The 18512-nt window shown below is 40.0% G+C and overlaps 1 protein-coding gene across 1 annotated transcript; it reads left to right on the forward strand.

The window, feature by feature from the left end:
• The first annotated feature begins 223 nt into the window (after window positions 1-223).
• Window positions 224-18049, forward strand: kpna3 (karyopherin alpha 3 (importin alpha 4)). The gene is made up of 17 exons (XM_085248911.1): window positions 224-397; window positions 2917-2961; window positions 7084-7173; window positions 8369-8398; window positions 8520-8572; window positions 8660-8755; window positions 10335-10420; window positions 13151-13237; window positions 13354-13523; window positions 13841-13885; window positions 14032-14163; window positions 14253-14381; window positions 14697-14801; window positions 15075-15146; window positions 15446-15608; window positions 15725-15819; window positions 15935-18049. Exons 1-17 carry the CDS (start codon window positions 329-331, stop codon window positions 16031-16033), a joined length of 1566 nt encoding a protein of 521 aa, XP_085105037.1. The 5' UTR covers window positions 224-328; the 3' UTR covers window positions 16034-18049.
• The last annotated feature ends 463 nt before the right edge of the window (window positions 18050-18512 follow it).

An 18512-nucleotide genomic window follows, 5' to 3' on the forward strand; every position in this document is an offset into this window, starting at 1 on the left:
ACTGTCATGTCTTGAGATTGTAGATCATGAAGCTGAGTGTTTTTCATTTGCCTCGCTGTTAACGTAGCGGTTTCGCAGCTTTTTTACGTCCGAAAGTCGTCGTCGTGCGCAGTAAATCGCAGGTGAATTTATTGTCACTGCATCGAGGAAAGCCGTGGAAACCAGGGCAGCCCAGACAGGAGGTATGCAATAACTCCTCCCCTCGCTCTGCGATCTGTTACGTACTCCTCCCTCTCTTCGGAGCCAGCAGCGGCGCAGGAGCTGCCGTGCCTCGTCTTTCACGGAGGAGATCCCGAAAGCCGGAGTAACAGCTAAACCCCATACAGCCATGGCAGAAAACGCCGGCTTAGAAAACCACCGCATCAAGAGCTTTAAAAACAAGGGGCGTGATGTCGAGGTGAGCTGACATATAAACGCTAGTCTTCGTAACACGACTCGAATTAGATTTATGTAGAAAACGACAGTCTTTGGGCCTCCGTGGGGAGCCTGGCCCCGGCAAAGCTCCCTGCCAGCCAGCCAGCCTGCTAGTTAGCAAGCTAGCTGGCTAATGCGAGCTATCGTGAGGAGTTCGCCATCAAAGGTGCTATCTTGCTACCGGTAAAATTCCTCGTAATGAACCAAAGGTGGTGATAGCTATCAAGTGCATACCAGTGGCTTGCAAATATTGTAATGTTTGTGAACGACAAACTGTGTTCTATTTGAATCGTTGGAACTGGGGGAATTAAAGGCAGACGATGTAGCTGTCAGTGCCAGCTAGCGCTGACTAGCTACTTGCAGAGACACCGGTCACAAGCAAGGCTGGGCCCTCCCGGCTCCGTAATCCTGATGTTCGCTCTGTTTTACAGCCAGCTGAACTCAAACGACACCCGTTTTAACTCGCGGCTGTCTCACACAATTGCCATATTAAGCAAAAAGAAAGTGCGTGTGTAATTAAATGTCTGTTCCATATCCACCCTAACCAAATATTGCCCCTCCTTGTTAGCTTGCTAATGTCAAGCAAATGACTAGCATGCGATGCCAGGTGAGGCGGCTGAAGAGGGCTGCTAACTAAGCCACTAAATGGTTAGCTGAAAGGTAGTGATGCGGTGACCTTAGCTTTACGGTACATTTTCAATCAGAAAAGCAAACTACACTGAAATTGTTACAACACCACGATGAAGTGAGGAGAGTCACTTTAGGCACAACATTAAGCTTGCATTGCTGTTAATAATAACTTTTTCTGACACTGCGGTTTTTTATGAAATTTCTTAAGTTAATCTTAGATATATTTCCTAATAAACAGTGCTGTTACAGAATAAATGGTGAGGACATTCATATCAGATTCGTTGCTAAGACTCATTCTAGAAAGCGCCATCAGTAGTCTGTGTGCACAGCTGGCAAATCTACGCTGGGCATTTTGCAGCATCATTCATCTAACGAGTCTAATTATAAATTTCTCTGACAGCATTTGACTGCAATGCTCATTGACATGATTACCAAACCATTTGGGTAAAGGCTGGGTTCAGAGAAGTCAAGATAAAGGAAGCTGGGACCAAAGGCTGTAATGAAGTACCAGATATCTAGCTTTTTTTTTTTTTTTTTTTAAAGATTACATATGTTATTTTTTTGGGTTTCATCAGAAAACAACGCTCAGCCATGGCATTCACCAACAAAGACACACTTGTGCTGGGTTGTTCTGATCTATTGGTAATCCTGTGATAATCCTCAAACAAAGGTATGTCTGGAAATGGCCTTTCAAAAGCCACCAGTTTCCAGAAAAACTCCAGTTTCTAAAAACACAGATTGAAGACCTTTGGGTGGTTGTTTTGAAACTCAGAGTCACTTTGACAAGCACATGGCTACTATGACAGGCAGATTTGTGCCAAGTGAATTCCGGATGCTATTTTTGACAAATTGTTTGACCTGGGTCCTCTTAAGAGTCTCGGCGTGAATTTGAGTTTTTGTAAACGGATGACTCAGACTACAGCAGAGGGGGGGGAAAAAGCCAGTTTGGGGTTTTATTTATTTAGGTCAGGCATAACAGATTGCTCTTCATGTCTGACACCATTTGGAACAGCAATGAATTGCAAAGCAGTAAAGTCTCGCTGCTACAGGCCATAAAACCCTCCTTTTGTTTTACTGCACATCATACACAGTGTGGCTATTGGACAGGTTGTTTTTTGTTTTGTTTTTTTGACTCCCAGTAACAAATCTGAAAAGAGTTGTTGTTTTTTCCTCCTCTTTTGGTGTGTCTGGTAGCACCTGTGTGCCCTCATCAATTTTAATTTTATTTAAACATAATTGTTGTACCAGTATTGTAGGAACTTTTAAATCTTTTAGGTCCATCAAACAATCAGAATTTCAGCAATGAATCAGTTTAAATGTTTTGGTCTAGTTTAATTTCTCTTGATAGTCAGGCTGGGCGGCTACTTTTCATCTCGGCAAAGGAAAACATTTTTCAGCGTACGCGTCGTTATTGTTGTTTTGCCACGGTTGGGAGACACCTCTGCTCTGCAGCCTCCCAAGTTATGACTTTCCCAAATTACGTAAGAGGCTATTTAGGAAAGCAACATGAACCTCTTCAAATAGTCACAAGATCTGAGACCATCTCAAACTGTTCTGGATGAATTGGAAACCCAGCAGACGCACAAATACAGCAATTAGTTACTCTCTTTCTGAGTTGTTTTATTATGACTTTCAGTTGGATTGGTGATGGTTGCCTTTTGTGAGATACAGAATCTTGGTTTTTCATCAATTTTGTGTCACCTGTTTTTGACTAGTGTTGTTTTTGGGTTTTTTTTATTAAATATATATCCATTAAATCACTTGGCGTAAAAGGCTACAGTTTCTATTTTCTAACCACAATAAATGACATGATTTCTCAAAAAAAGTGGGGGGGAAATTTCTCATTTCCTGTTGTGTTTGTTTTCATTGCAGACTATGAGAAGACATCGAAATGAAGTGACAGTTGAGTTGAGAAAGGTGAGAAACAATGCCCCATTCATCTACACACACAAGTATTGCAAACCTATTTCTGTTTTTCAACCAATGGATTTGGGCGTATTGGGCTTTAACATGCTTCATATGGATGTTTCACATTAAGAGTTTCTACAAACGCTTGGGACATTTGGGAAGAAATCTGCCTTTGCAACCTGAAATTGCATAGACTGAGGGTTTAGCTTTAGCAGTGCTTTAACCAAAAAGTAGCAGCAGATTCTCTGCGCCATCTGTCTGCCTAAGAAGCATTCAGGCACATGATTGAGCTATAGCATGCTTGCCCTTGTCCAGTACACAATCACTGTGGTTAGATGCACATCCGGGTGTGTAGACTGAGTAAATTACAAGCCATTATGCGGTTAATTAACGCAGCTGGATTGATTAAAATAGGATTCTGTGTGTTCTGTCAGATGTGAGACGGGCAACTGAAAAACAGAGCTGAATAGCTGTATTAATAAATGTAGCTTATGAAACTTCTATATTTATATTTTGTAGAGCACAGTGAACATCCTGATGCTGTTAATAGAAGATGATCTGCACTGTAGGTCTGCTTCAGGTGGTTCTGCCAAGAGATTTGCATACTCAAAAAGGACTGGGATTACTTCTGATAATTGTTATGCCATCTGCAAATGTATTTTTGCAGTAAAATTGGATCTTAATTGAATGCAGTGTGCGCCAGTGCACCAAAAGTACCAGAGGCTTCAGAATATATTCAATTTCTACTTTGTGTTGCTAAATTATGTAAAACGGCAACAACAAATGGTTCTGGATTAAAGTTTATTTGATCAACTTAAATACGGAGATTACATTGAAAGGGCAAAAATAACCTTAATTGTTTTTTCTTCCTTTCCTGTCTGCATTGAGTGTTAGCTTAACATATGAAGGGGAGGTAGATCCCCCTCTACCTCCGTTCATAAGGTGTCATTTGGGTATTTATTTTGTCCTGCACCACAAAAGGAAATCAGTATGATGTTATTAAAATGCAAACTGATCTTTTTTTTTTTTTTTTTTTTTTTTTAAATCCACTTTACCGAATCAGTTTATTCATTGCTAGTATGTTTAGCTTTGAATCCATATTTTTGGGGGTATTTCAAGGATTGGCCCAATCGTTAACCTCTAGGTATAGCATCACTTTTCATTTGCTGGGTAATATTTTCAACTAATTGTGCTGCTTCTTTAGGGTGTGGAGTCATTAAGAGATGTGATTCAGTTAACTGATCTTAACTGAAAAGAAGTATTGCATTCATTCTGCTCTCTGTTGTGGCTTCATCAGTGAACACATATAAATGAGTTCACTGAAAAGTCTGCGTGTCTCAACAATACCTTTTCTACCCGATCACAAGTGATGTGCTGCAGCTTGTATCATGTTTTTCTGTATGTGATTCTATTTGCATTGCTCTAGTATGGGTGTTTTCTATTGTTTTGTTTTGTGTGTTGTTGTTTTGTTTTGGGGGGGGGGGATCTTTAGACAACTCCCTGGCTGTTCTATATACAAGAACTAGAATCCATTTAGGTTATGTTGTTGAAGCCATTCCGACAGTGGGCTCCTAATCTGTTAATTTGAGTTATTAAGTAATCCCAAGTTTGCATCTGATTTTTTTAAATTTTTTTTATTTTTTAAACTTTTTAACATGTTTGAGAAGAATCATTGTTTTTGTTGCACAAGTTGTTAGTCATATGTAGATTTCTACAAATGTAGCCTTTGTGGACACTTTAAAGTGCCAGATAGATATTCCTTACAGATCCTGCAATTAACACCATGAGGACAAAGTCATTTGTAGATATTTTATGATTTTAAATGACTGGAAGCCGGTCCTCAAGAAGCTTTAGATCAGAAACAAGATCTGTATGATCTGCATTGAGACTTTGAAATTTGTCTTTAATTGAAATTGTGGCTCTTAAAGATTTGAGCTGTTTACCAACAGTTCAGTCTTTACAGCAGGGAAACCAAATCCCAAGTGAAACCACTTCTTAGAAACTTTCTTTTAAGCTTACTGATGTGTCAGAGCCTGTTCTCACTTTTATGTAGTTGGAAGCTGATTTCAATTTATTGCCACTGCTAGCTTGGTGAGGAATATAGCAGGTTTTAATGGTCGACTTGCTAGGAAAATGGGAAGTAGGTGGAGTAATTTATTGAAACTTGTGCAAATATGCATGGAAACATACAGAATATGAGTGAAATTCTAATGACCTTGGAAGTCAATATTTTGTATGACCACCATTTAAAGCTCGTTGGATGTTGCCTGCTTTTATTTATTTATTTAAATGATCCCACACAGTTTCAATACTGTTGCTTTGAAAGAGTCATTTTTGTATTTTTGTTGTTGTTTTTATGTGTATGTTTGTTTCCCCACCCTCCACCCAGGTGTGCTTTTTGCAGCGTGTTTGGGTTTGTCATGCAGACTCTCTCCAGATGGTTTTACATGGTGGATTAAAATTTTATGGTACTTTTCTCTGTTCATAATTCCACCAATTTTGCAAACACCTCCAACACCACTGGCTAAGATGGAGCCCCAAACCATGATGGTGGCTGCACCGTGGTTTTCAAATGCCTCAAATTGACAGTCATTTGAACTATAAATTTCAAATTTGGATTAATTTCTCTAACTGAGCACTAACTTTCAGTCTAGTTGATGATCAATTGAAGGGTCAGATGCATCTCTCAGTTCTGTGGGAGGATCCCCCCCCTGACGATACTTCTTAAGGACATGACTTTCAGATGCTATAGAAGATGGCCTGGCTGCTTTCTTTCCTTTTGTAAAGCTCAAGACTCTTGTGCAGGACTGTATATTTCATGTTAAAAAAGCAAAACAAAAAACTAAAGCTTTAAGATAAATGTAGTGGAGTAAATGCTGTGCCGCTCTTTAGAATCACCTGCATGTTGCAAGAGGGAGGCTGGCTGCTCTCAGCTTGAGCAAAGTGTACAGGAAGTCTGCCATATTTAAAGCTCCAAATTAATGTCTGCAAATAGAGATAACTTTATTTTATTTTCTTCTTGATTTAGCTTAGCTGTGTTTGTCGTTGTGTAAAACAAACCAGAAGTGGGTGAGTGGAGCTAGAAACATTTTCTTCACATTTAAACTTTGCATATGTGGTTTGATAGAGGACCTTTATTGGTATTTTAATGTGAAAATATTGATTGCTTATTTATTTTTAAACTCACCCTAGGCCAGTTGGTTAGGGCAAATGGGGTTCTGTAGAACCTGCAAGAAATCCAGAAGCATGTTTTTGTTCATGTCATGTTCATTTTAACCACGTGTGTGAAATTGACACACTGTCCCTGTGTTTTTGTAGTTCCCAGTCTCCCCATATTGGAGGGGTATCTGGTTAGTGGAAGGTGAAAGTGACTCTACTCTAATTTAGTGTAAAGTGAGAGAAATTTATATTGACTGTTTCCAAGTAACATTTCTATAAAAATCTGTTCTTAGCAACACAGCATTGAACAACTGAACACTATTAAGACAGTTGCCATATATAATCACCACACTTAGAAAAAGAAGCGTATAAGATGTATAAGACCTAAACTTGAAATTCAAATTAACACGTGGTAAACTGTGGCATTGTGCTTTCAGGGAGAGTCGGAGAATGTTGGTAAACCAATGCATAAAGCAGCACAGCCTTCAGTAGCTGGGGATGTTGAAACAAAATATTACTGCTGAGGTGGTCTCAAGTCTGGTACATTCCATTTGGATCAGAGGAACAAGAAGCACTGCACTAGCTGATTAGTCATCAGTGACGCACATCGGCACTCTGAGCTGGAATGTAGGGCAAGGGAATCTCCTCCTACCACTGACTCGCATGTCCTGTAGATTGATACCAAATGAAAACGTTTGATGGGGACGCCGAGTGTGTTGAGGGTTAAAGGGTAAAGGTTCAGCGTCTGTTTGCTTTGTGGGTTCTCCTGCAGGCATTCTTTTCTGGATTAACCCCTATGATACGAGATTCTTTTCATCTGGCATGCTGGATATCCTGCAGAAAATGAAAAAGTTTGGCAAAGAGAAAAACGCTCTGCCTAGACTCACTGTTGGTTTAAGAATTCATGAATGCATTAATGAATGCTTTCATCTCCTCCTCTCATTGGTCTTCTTGTCTTTTTCCTCTTGTCAGAACAAACGAGACGAACATTTACTGAAGAAGAGAAATGTCCCGCAGGAGGAGAGTCTGGAGGACTCTGATGTCGACTCAGACTTCAAAGGGGTAAGTGTGGGTGTGTGGTGGGTTTGATTTGAGTGAGCGAGATGTAGCGAAACCGGACTATATGGATATCAGGTCAGAAGGGTTAAAAAGGTGGGCAATGTACCGCGTATGGGATGTGTCAATAGGATTCCAGTTAGAAAAAAAAAAAAATCACTTTAATCTCTCATCTTTTTAGATGACGAGGTTGTTAATTAGTATGCCAGGTGATACTGAGAGGAACCCCCACTTTTTTTTTTTTAATTATTATTATTCAGCCTGCATAGTTCTCATACAACCAGGGGAGGATGAAAAATAAAAAGCATGACATTGTGTAATATCTTGCCAGAAGCCTGAACACTAGGTGTCAAAAGCAGGGAGGGTTCATCACACTGTTAAGACTTAACAGTGACTAATGCCATAGAAGATCCCAGTCTTATAAAATCTCAGTACAGACTTTGACTCACTGTAATTGCAAGAATTTTGCAACATTGTTTAGAGTCTTGTAGTTGGGTATAAAACATTTCATTCACCCCATACCAAAGCCCAGAAGAACCGTTTACCCCTTTGGATTGTCAGAAACAAAGGTAGTCTGATATAAAGGTCGAATGTGCAGCTTTCTGCTTTTTTTTTTTTTTTTTTTGTTTTGTTTTGTTTTCATCAGTATTATCTGAAAGCAACCAGGAATTTCACATATGTGCACTAGAGGTGCTCCCTAATGAACTAGCAGGTGCATATTTACAATACCAGTTTATTATTTGACTTGTGAGGCAGAGAAAGAATGTGTTGCAGTAACAAGAAATACAAAATTGTAATGCACTACTTTGTAAAATGTAAATCTTACAACCAAGCCAACTGTTTAACAATACGAGCAAAATCTGTAGTGATTCTGAATGTGTCACAACAAAACAGCAAGTAGGCTATGCAGCGTTAATGCAAATGGCTAATTTTTGTCTTCACATGATGAGCCATCTTTGCAGTTGGTCTGCAATGTTCTTCATCTTTTTGGAGTCTTTCCTCTCAAAATGATCCCACACTTTGGATTTCCTGTCCAGTCTAGTAAATTTAATGAAGTTAGTTAGTTTGTTATATTAACCCCGAATAACGAATAAAATGCACCATAGTGACAATGTGTAGCGTTAGCTCTTCACTTGCTATTGATTGCATGTTCTTAGCAAATTACGACATTGCTAATATTCTTCATTTTCTCTTTGCTTAGCAAAATGTTACGCTCGATGCCATTCTACAGGTACGTTTATCTCGTTCACGCCTTTTAACAAATATTGAATCCTTTCCCAAATGTACCAGCAGTGCTACCTTAACTTTTGGCTAGTTATGCTGATGTCAGTTATGGCTCTTGTTCACTGCAGAACGCTACCAGCGATAATGCGGTTGTACAGCTCAGTGCTGTACAGGCAGCCAGGTGAGTAGCTGATGAAACACTTTTGTATAAATACCAGTTCTTCCTTGTGTTTTCTGGTGTTAACTTTTTTGCATTCGATTTTTTTAGAAAACTGCTCTCAAGTGACCGAAATCCTCCCATTGATGATTTGATAAAATCTGGGATCCTGCCTATTTTAGTCAAATGCCTGGAAAGGGATGACAAGTAAGTGTGCTTCCTAAGTAGTACTTTTTTATTAAAGTTTTTTTAAAATTATTATTTTGTTTAGCTTTTTGTTAATGTAATAACTTTTATTACTGATCCTGCTGCATCATTTCTCTGCTGCAGTAGAATCATTGTGTGCATGAGAGTGTTTCCCACTGTGTCCACACGTTAGAGTGTGTGGAGGCATGCAGGGCAGCTGGCTCATCCTCTCAGTACAAACCAAGCCAAATATATCAACATTCCTGTCTCTCGGAGTTCCCCAATTCCCAGGACCTTGTGTTCACTGAGGGGGGGGGCAGGAATGAAAAACTCGAGTGAAAGAGCTTGTAAGGAAGTAATTGTAAAGATTTTACCATGACAACTAACAGCTGATAGCATCATGTTGACATTATTAGATATTTGTACATCAGGACTGGACTATTAAACTAGTTGATAGGGGGGCTTTGGGTTTTTTACCCCTCTCCACTCCTCCCCACGCCAGCGATCATCACACTTCACTTCACCTAATTGTTGCCAATGCTGTGGCTATATTTAGCAGCTTTAAACACCCCTTTTTTTCTTTTTCCTTTTTTTTTCCCCCTCTTCCCCAAAAGTGCCAAACAAGTAATTAGGGAATAAACGCTCAATAGTGCTGCACTACAATGACAAGCTTTTGCTCTCGGATGGCAGACACAGCACTGCTTTGTGTATGTTGTTTTCAGTGAGTGGCACTAGCAGCAGTACCCTTAAAATATTCACTGCTGATTACTATTGAAGCTCCTGAACCCAAAAATCGTATTCAGGGCAGCCCTTAATATGTTGCCATAGCGCTGTGGCAGAAACCCAAGCCAGCTCAGCTTGATGTAAAGCCTCACAATAGAATTTACAGCATGAAAACCTCTGCCAATTAAAAATGGACAACCTATCCTTTGGAGGTCTATAAATTATCTGTGAATGCCTGGCAGGGCAGGAAATAAAGCGGGTCTCTTCACAACTGGATACCTCCCAAAAAGAAGCTGTTTTATTCTTTTAAATCCCAGAAGGTGAAACTTAGAAACTTCAGATCATGGCAGGTTGTCTGATGAAACATTTCTTTGGGAAGACGGAATTACCATCCTTTGTTACAATTAGCTAGCATTTGGCTGGTGGGTGGCGTGAGAATCACTTTTATGTGTGTGATTTTTATTTTGTGTTGCATCAGTTTTCCTAAACTCATTTTAATGATGGTTCTCCATTTTGAGTGCAGTTAAACTGAATGACACAGTTTCTAGACCTTTCTGGTGTCAGATTTGTTATCTGTCACAAGAGCTTGGACTACCTGTATTAATTCTGCTGTTGTAGTTATCTTTTTCTTGAAAAGCCAGCCGTTGAAAACTCTGTTCTCTAAATGAGCACCACAGTTTGGTTAAAGCATGTTTTGCTCTAATTAGTTCAAGAAGGCCCAAAACAAATATGTTAAGAATTTGAAATGGCAAGTGGGGTGGGGGGGGTTGCACATGGATATTATTAATCCCTGCTCCTTCCATTCTGTCTCGTCTACTGCAGAATAAATTAGCTTACTTTGTTTTCTAACTGGTTTTGTTTTCCCTCTGTCTTACAGCCCGTCGCTTCAGTTTGAGGCAGCTTGGGCTCTGACCAACATTGCCTCTGGGACGTCAGCACAGACCCAGGCTGTGGTTAAATCCAGTAAGCTGACCCCACGGTTCATGTTCCCCTGTGTTACCCCTTCAGTCTGTGTTTATATTCTGTCTGCAATTTGCCAAGCAAGCATATTTATTTATTTTTTCACCCAGTAAGGCTTAGTTAGTTCTTGGGATAATGCTTTTTTTTTTCTGCCTCAAAGTAAAACATGGTTATCTAATAAAACTAACATGACTCTATAGCTAAAACCATGTTTAATATTCAAAAGATAAGATGGCTGTTAGAGATGTGGAACAACTTAGTTTGAAATTATGGAAAGCCCCATATTAAACACATGCATGTTTGCTGAGAGTTATAATGAGGGGTAATTTATGCTTAGACGTCTACATGGCACATTTAATCATGTTGGCATTTAAAAAAAAAAAAAAAAGACACAGCATCCCTTTCTGTTGCTGGGAAAGCTTTGTGCTCACTTGCTATCGGTCTAACATATTTTAATGATAAATTTGTAAATTTTGAAGACCATGAACAAATTGGTTTAGACAAAAGGTTTCTTTATGGTCCAGCCAGTGCATCGAATGAATCAAACTATAATGGTTGTAGCGTATGTATATATTTGCATTGCACTTCCATTTTCTCTATATGAGTGGGCCAATCTTGACAAAATTTGCATAAACACTGCCAAGGCATTTTGAGTGCCAACATCTATATGACACACATTTTATACAGATCCCACAATCATCTTTTTTTTTTTTTTTTTTTTTTTGTACATTTGAGAGTTCAGTTAAGCACCAAATGGAGTGTTGGATTGGAATAGTGTGTCACACAATATAATGTACACTATTGCCAGAAGTATTCACTCAGTCATTCAATTCAGGTGTGCCAATTGCATCAATGTTAATGTGTATAAAATCAAGCACCTAGGCATGCAGGCTGCTTCTACAAACATTTGTGAAAGAATGGGTTGCTCTCAAGAGCTCAGTAAATTCCAGTTTGGTACCATAATAGGATGTACCCAGTGCAGCAAGTCCACTTGTGAAATTTTCTTGCTATTAAATATTCCACAGTTGACTGTTAGTGGCATTATAACAAAGTGGAAGCTACTGGGAATGACAGAAACAACAGCAACTCGGCCAAAAAGTGGTAGACACATGATGGTCTGCACAGAGGTCGCCAACTTTCTGCAGTCAGTTACTACAGACCTCTAAACTTTACATCACCTTTAGCTCAAGAACAGTGTGTAGAAAGAGCTTCATGGAATGTGTTTCCCTGGCCTACCAGTTGCATCCAAGCCTTACATCACCAATTGCAAAGCAAAGATTTGGATGCAGTGGTGTAAAGCACACCACCCTTGACTCTAGAACAGTGGAGACGTGTTCTCTGGAGCAATAAATCACTGTTCTCCATTTGGTATCCGATAGATGAGTCTGGGTTTGCCAGTTGCCAGGAGAACCGTACTTGTGTGACTGCACTGTGTCAATGGTAAAGTGTAGTGGGTTAGTGGATTATTGTGTGGGGCTGTGTTTTAGGATTTGTTATAGCGAAAGGCACTTTTAATGCGTCAGCATTCCAAGACAATTTGGACAATTTCATGCTTCCAACTCTGTGGGAACAGTTTGGGAGCAGCCTCTTCCTGTTCCGAAACGACTGCGCATGAGTGCACAAAGAACGGTCCATAAAGACATGGATGAGCAAGTTTGTCATGGAAGAGCTGCACAGTGTCTTGATCTCAGCCTGACACAACACCTTTCGGTTGAATCGCAGTGGAGACTGAGCCAGGCCTTCTCATCTAGCATCGGTGTCTGACCTCACAAATGTGTTTCTGGAAGAATGATAAAAAAAAATTCCATAAACACACTCCTAAACCTTGTGAAAAGCCTTCCCAGAAGAGTTGAAGCTGTTATTGCTGCAAAGGCTGGGCTAACATCATTTTAAACCCTATGTATCAGGAATGATATGTCACTCGTGTTCATATGCATGTGAAGGCAGATGAGCAAATACGTTTGACACAATGTAGTGTGTCATAGCATCATACTGTAATGATTGTAACACATGCATGTTTATGTTCCCGTAGTAAGTTGAATCAAATGTCTGGATTTCACATCACCAAGTTGTGATTGTGACCATAAAGAAACAGAAGTGAGTGTAGGTCCTCAGCATTTTGAGAGTGAGTGCGTAGAGCCAGTTACCAAACCATTTCATTAATAGCCATAACACATTACACCATGTGTTACAGCTATTTTTATTTTTTATTTTTTTATTTTTATAGTCATTTAACACCTGAGCCATTACGGTGCCCCTGTAGAAAGCTGTATCGATTAGCATAGAAGCCTATTGTCTAGAAGATGTAGTACTTGGAGTATAGCTGAAAGCTTTCTTCATAATACAGAACCATCTCTAAAGTGGAGAGGACCTGCTTGTATGAGGGGTGTATGTGAAAAATGACCATTCATCTCACCCCTCCATAATAACTGTTAGTCCTAAACAAATCAGGTGTCTGTGTCAGTTTCATCTCTGTTAGTCTCTATAGAAATACAAGTGTCTTAACCCATTGTGGTCCAGCATGGTTGGAGCAGATGTAATGATAGTTCAACACATTACTGTGCGTAAGGCAAAAGTCTGTTGGCTCATTCTGCAAGACAAGTGGTGGACATTTGGACTCATGTTTTGTTTGTTTGGTTTTATCCCCCTTGCTAGATTCTGATCATTTAAGGTGGCAAAATAAACAGTCCATCACCCTGGGCACATCTGATAGTTTAATCTTTGTGCTTGCAGATGCAGTGCCCTTGTTCTTGCGACTGCTACAATCTCCTCACCAGAACGTATGTGAACAGGCTGTGTGGGCTTTAGGAAACATTATAGGTGAGTGTCCCTCTATGATAGATGTGCTTGTTTTTTATTTTGTTTTTATTTATTTTAATACTGCTTGGAAGCAACCATCCAGAGTTCTGTTGACCTCTGCCCCCTTGCACAATCAGGTGATGGGCCACAGTGCAGGGATTATGTCATCTCTCTGGGTGTGGTCAAGCCCCTGCTTTCTTTCATCAATCCATCAATCCCCATCACCTTCCTCCGTAATGTTACCTGGGTCATTGTTAACCTCTGCCGCAACAAGGATCCACCACCACCCATGGAGACTGTGCAAGAGGTGGGTGTGACTGCATGTGTATGTGTGCGCGTGCGTGCGTGTGTGTACCAGCTCTCATGTGCCATACAGATGGTTGAGTTTCTTTGCATTTGACTCTGTCACAGCAGGCTGAGTCACGCTGAGCTTTTACAGCACATTTTCAGTAGCCAAATCAGCCTCTTCACCCCGGGGAACTTCTGACTAGAAAGCTTTTGCTGACAATTGAAGTCTGGTTTTGACAGCTGTTCCTCTTGTGATGTTTTTTTTCTCCTGTTTTTACCTTCATCTATTCCTTTGCCTACTTCCAACCCACTCACAACCTACTTCTTTCCCCACAGATATTGCCTGCCCTCTGTGTGCTAATATATCACACCGACATAAATGTAAGTATCAGGCTGTGCTGTGATTACTCAAGTTATCGGTTTACTAATGTACATAAATTATAAAGACAAAATTTAGTGCTTAGTTTTTTCAGTTCTAGCAGTATGGTAACTGTCTCAATTCTTACGTGTTCTGACTCTGTGTATAGATCCTAGTAGACACAGTGTGGGCTTTGTCCTATCTGACGGACGGAGGCAACGAGCAGATTCAGATGGTCATTGATTCTGGAGTTGTTCCATTTCTTGTGCCTCTCCTCAGCCATCAGGAGGTGAAAGTTCAGGTAAGACTAATTCAGTCCTCCCACCCGGTCCACACTCTGAAGCCAATTTTTATTTGAAGTTGTATTCCTCTTTTGTTCACAAACTACAGACGGCAGCTCTGAGGGCAGTGGGAAACATTGTGACGGGGACAGATGAGCAGACACAGGTGGTTCTCAACTGTGATGTTCTGTCACACTTCCCCAACCTGCTCACACATCCTAAAGAAAAAATTAATAAGGTATGAGATCCTCAGCCTTTAAGCTCATTATGCTTTTTCTTCTAGTTTCTTATAGCTTTACATTAAAGTAAATGGAGAGTAAAGTAGTATTTATTGTACAGATAATGTAACGGGAGCAAGTTTTTTGTTGTATGTAGTTATTTTATTTAATTACACTCAAAGCTTGAGAGTTGTAAGTTAAACTGGTACTAATCTGTACTTAAAATCCATTATTTAGGTGAAATGTTAAAATATTTTTTATTGAAGCAGATTCATTCTATATAATACACTGAATGCAGTCCTTTTTTTGACCATTTGTGATTGGTCTGTTTGCAGGAAGCAGTCTGGTTCCTGTCCAACATTACAGCTGGGAACCAGCAGCAAGTCCAAGCTGTGATTGATGCTGGTCTGATTCCTATGATCATTCACCAACTGGCTAAGGTTTGTGTGTGGTTAGAAATTGGAGGAAGGGGGGGGGGGAAGCTCAAGATTTTCTCTAGTTTCTGTTCAGTTCTGTCCCCGCATGGTACCAGACACACGATGTGTAAATTCATCTTGGCATTTAGTTGCACTGACACCTTTTTATATTTTCTAGCCAGAAAGCAGAACAGTTTCTGATAGAAGACATGGAGACTGAATGCATATTTGGCCTACATATTGTGTGTTGGCAATTTGCTGTGTAGTACATTTTGGTGACAGCCTGGCTCTCTACAGGGTGATTTTGGCACTCAGAAGGAGGCAGCATGGGCCATCAGCAACCTCACCATCAGTGGGAGGAAAGACCAGGTGAGCTTGGCTTGTGGACCAGACAAGATTTTTTTTTTGTACTTGGTTTAAAAAGATTTGCTACAGTGAAATGGGTATATGTTGTCTTAATGAAAAAAACAAACTGAATTTCTTCACTGCAGTAGGAAATGTTTGCCTCATTGTTTCTTTCAAGAAGCAGAAAAATAATAATTGTAGGCTGAAGCTACACAACATTGACTTAAGTTATGAAGGTCACTGTGAGTGCACTTTCCACACTTGTAACCATGTACCTATGTTGTAATCAAGTATGGATGTGGTGTATGTGTGGGTTTGTGTAGGTGGAGTTCTTAGTGGAGCAGAATGTCATCCCTCCGTTCTGTAACCTGCTGTCCGTGAAGGACTCCCAGGTGGTGCAAGTCGTCCTGGATGGCCTGAAAAATATTCTCATCATGGCAGGAGATGAAGCCAGTACTATTGCTGAGATCATAGAGGAGTGTGGAGGTCTGTGTTTGATGGTTTCCTTGTACCCTCTTAGAAACTTGGTGTAATTGGATTGTTTATCTTACTGAAGTTTTTTATAATGTTTGTTTCTAAAACTGTTGTTTTGTCTTTTTCAGGTTTGGAGAAGATAGAAAATTTGCAGCAGCATGAGAATGAGGATATCTACAAACTAGCCTTTGAGATTATTGATCAGTACTTTTCAGGAGACGATGTGAGTTAACCGCCACCATGCGTCTCACTTTCTGTTATTTTTGGATTTGTTTTCCTTTTTGGGCAATGTCTTACTCTAGCATTCGATCTTACAATGTTTGTTCTTTTTTTTTCAGATTGATGAAGATCCTAGCTTGATTCCTGAAACTACTCAAGGAGGAACCTTCAATTTTGATCCAGCTTCCAACATGCAAACAAAGGAGTTTAATTTCTAAAAACCAGGATGTTTGGTTCAACCAGTTGCACGGGTACTCTGTAATCACCCCAGACATTCATCCATCTCTCCTCCAATCTGGCAACCTGGTACAGAAGGATATACTTAGCATCACGTCAACATGGAAACTCACCACTGAAGGGTTTACCCACCCCCATCTCTGCACTATGGGGTGTTTTTTTTTTTTCTTCTTTTAAATGGTCATCGTTCACAGAACACTGCAACCCTTCATAGGAGTCCTTGTTATCCAACAGGCATATTCACCATCTGGCAACCTGCATCAGGAAGATTGTCAGTATTTTCTGCCAGTGCTTCTAAAATGTCACACAGAAAGGAAACCAGAAGGAAGGAAAAGCCTTCACGGAAAGATTCAATTACCAAATGTCAAGTTCTCACAAAGACGGAAAAATATAAGCACATTTTCAGACACATGAACACGCATGCATATACACGCACTTTTTTTTTTTGACACTTAGAAGAATTTGTGTGCATACTTCAGTTAGAAGCCATCATATCACTCATGGGGAAGAAATACTGCTGTTTGTTTGTGCTTTATTTTGTGCTTTCCCCTTCCCTGGATTGTCCTCTAGTGTTACTTCACCCATGCACACTGACATACTACAAGTACATACATTAATACATTTCGTGACACTGATTCCTGATAGCCAGGGCACACCAATATCCTCTCTCTCGCCCAGTTTAAAGAGTTAATCCCAGAGCTAAGCCATGATTAACCACGGACCCCCACTGCCCTCCCAGGAGAGTCCTTGGGCAGGTGGAGGGGCGAAAGGGCTCTAAGGCAACAAGAGGACTCCGTGGCAAACTGACTGACGGGACTTCTGACTCAATGGCGTCACTTTTTTAATGTGACCTCTGTTGAATTATCAAACTTACTGTTCGTTTTAAAAAAAATCATCAAAAATGTGAAGAAAATGCCATAATTCTTTTTTTTTTTTTTTTTTCCCCAATACAACTGTTAAGACCTGCTAATTGCCTGCTACTGATTAAGCAAAGCGGCAAAATTTTTATTTTAACGGATGTGAATACCTGTCACGGGAGGAATCACCTTTGGGCGAAGGCACAGAGACTTAAGAGGAACACGTCAGCTGTAGCGTTTATCTCCCCCCGCCACCCACAGGACATCCTCCTTCTGAGCTCAGCCACGTCCTGGGATTCAGTAAACTATTTGCTCGGGATTCCCCTGTAATGTGAAACTCTGAATGGAGGGAGGGGGTTTAACGAAAAGAAAGAAAACAACTTAAAGCTAAAATCATCCTAATTGCAATATGACCTTTTTTTTTTTTTTTTTTTTTTTTTTTAAATTTCGCTACAGACAAATTGGTTTCATGTTTCCGCTTCTACTGGTTGGGTCTGTGGAGCTTCCTTTGTATTACTATTTTATTTTTTAGGTTTTCTTCAGTCTTATGCACACGTCTGAGAGGCATAACGATGTCTGACTGCAGAAACGACAAAAAGGACCTACACTCACTGAAGACTAGACTTGTACAACGAGTGCAGGTCCTGATCTTTACATTACTTAACTACTTTCGATAAAGAGGTCACATGTCATCACTCAATTTGAATAACTGTACAAAAACATGTGTATCTCTCCTTGCCGTCTAATGAATATATATTTACATAAAGCCTGTACAAAGCTGCTGCAGCTGACAGTCATTGGATGGACGATAACTGTCAAAGATGGCTGGGGAGGGTCTCTATTTTTTTTTTTCTCCTTTTTGAAGCAATATTTCTTTTATTGTTTTTACTTTCGACTTGCATATGTATTGTGATGACATGCTGATAAATTGGAACAGGCTGGTTTTGTTTTGTTTTTTCCTCCTCTCTGTAGTGGTGACGGGCTGTTTAAAATGTACCATCCCGTGTCCTGGTTAATGTGCAGGCTTGGGGTAAATGTGTCAAACTTTAATCCCAATCATAGCCCTGGTCTGGAAGACTTAATGATCCCACCCCCCCGGTTGGCTGCTAACTACTTAGAGGGGTTCAGAGCTGGGGTTTGGGGTGGGGATTGGGGGGGTGGGGCTGGGGGTCACACTGGGGCTTTAAATACTGAGTGGGCTTGTTATGAGCAGCCCAGGCTTTTTTGTTTGTTTGTTTTTGGTTTTTTTGGGACTAGCTGTTTATTACTGAACAAAACTATAGAGAGGGTGTACAGTCATGAACTAGCAGACTAGACCGAGCCACTTTAAAGATTTACAATTTCGTTGCCTTGTATCCGCATTGGATACAAGCTTATGTTTGTTGCAAGATTTTTACTTGCTAATGAAAAGTTGTTTTAAATAAAATAATAGGAGAAAAGCAACAGACAGCGTTTTGGCCTCTGATTGTTTGTATCTTTTTATAAATTTTAGATTGAATTCTTCTCTTTAAGGTGGCTCACTGATGCTTTCAACTCTTGTGCATATTAAAGACGAGAATGAGTTGAAAATCATTGTGCCTTTTGTTTTTCATTTCAACTACAG

Source organism: Mchenga conophoros, linkage group LG16 (genome assembly GCF_057382185.1).
Source record: "Mchenga conophoros isolate Kocher_MC1m ecotype Shallow Benthic linkage group LG16, M_conophoros_male_GT1.1, whole genome shotgun sequence".
In the NCBI taxonomy this organism is placed as follows: domain Eukaryota; kingdom Metazoa; phylum Chordata; class Actinopteri; order Cichliformes; family Cichlidae; genus Mchenga; species Mchenga conophoros.

Excerpts from the sequence above, each read along its gene's own strand:
- kpna3 (XM_085248911.1), top strand. The coding sequence starts at position 329 with ATGGCAGAAAACGCCGGCTTAGAAAACCACCGCATCAAGAGCTTTAAA. Across the intron at positions 2,962-7,083 it reads TGACAGTTGAGTTGAGAAAG|AACAAACGAGACGAACATTT; the intron begins GTGAGAAACAAT and ends TCCTCTTGTCAG. Across the intron at positions 13,886-14,031 it reads TATATCACACCGACATAAAT|ATCCTAGTAGACACAGTGTG; the intron begins GTAAGTATCAGG and ends CTCTGTGTATAG.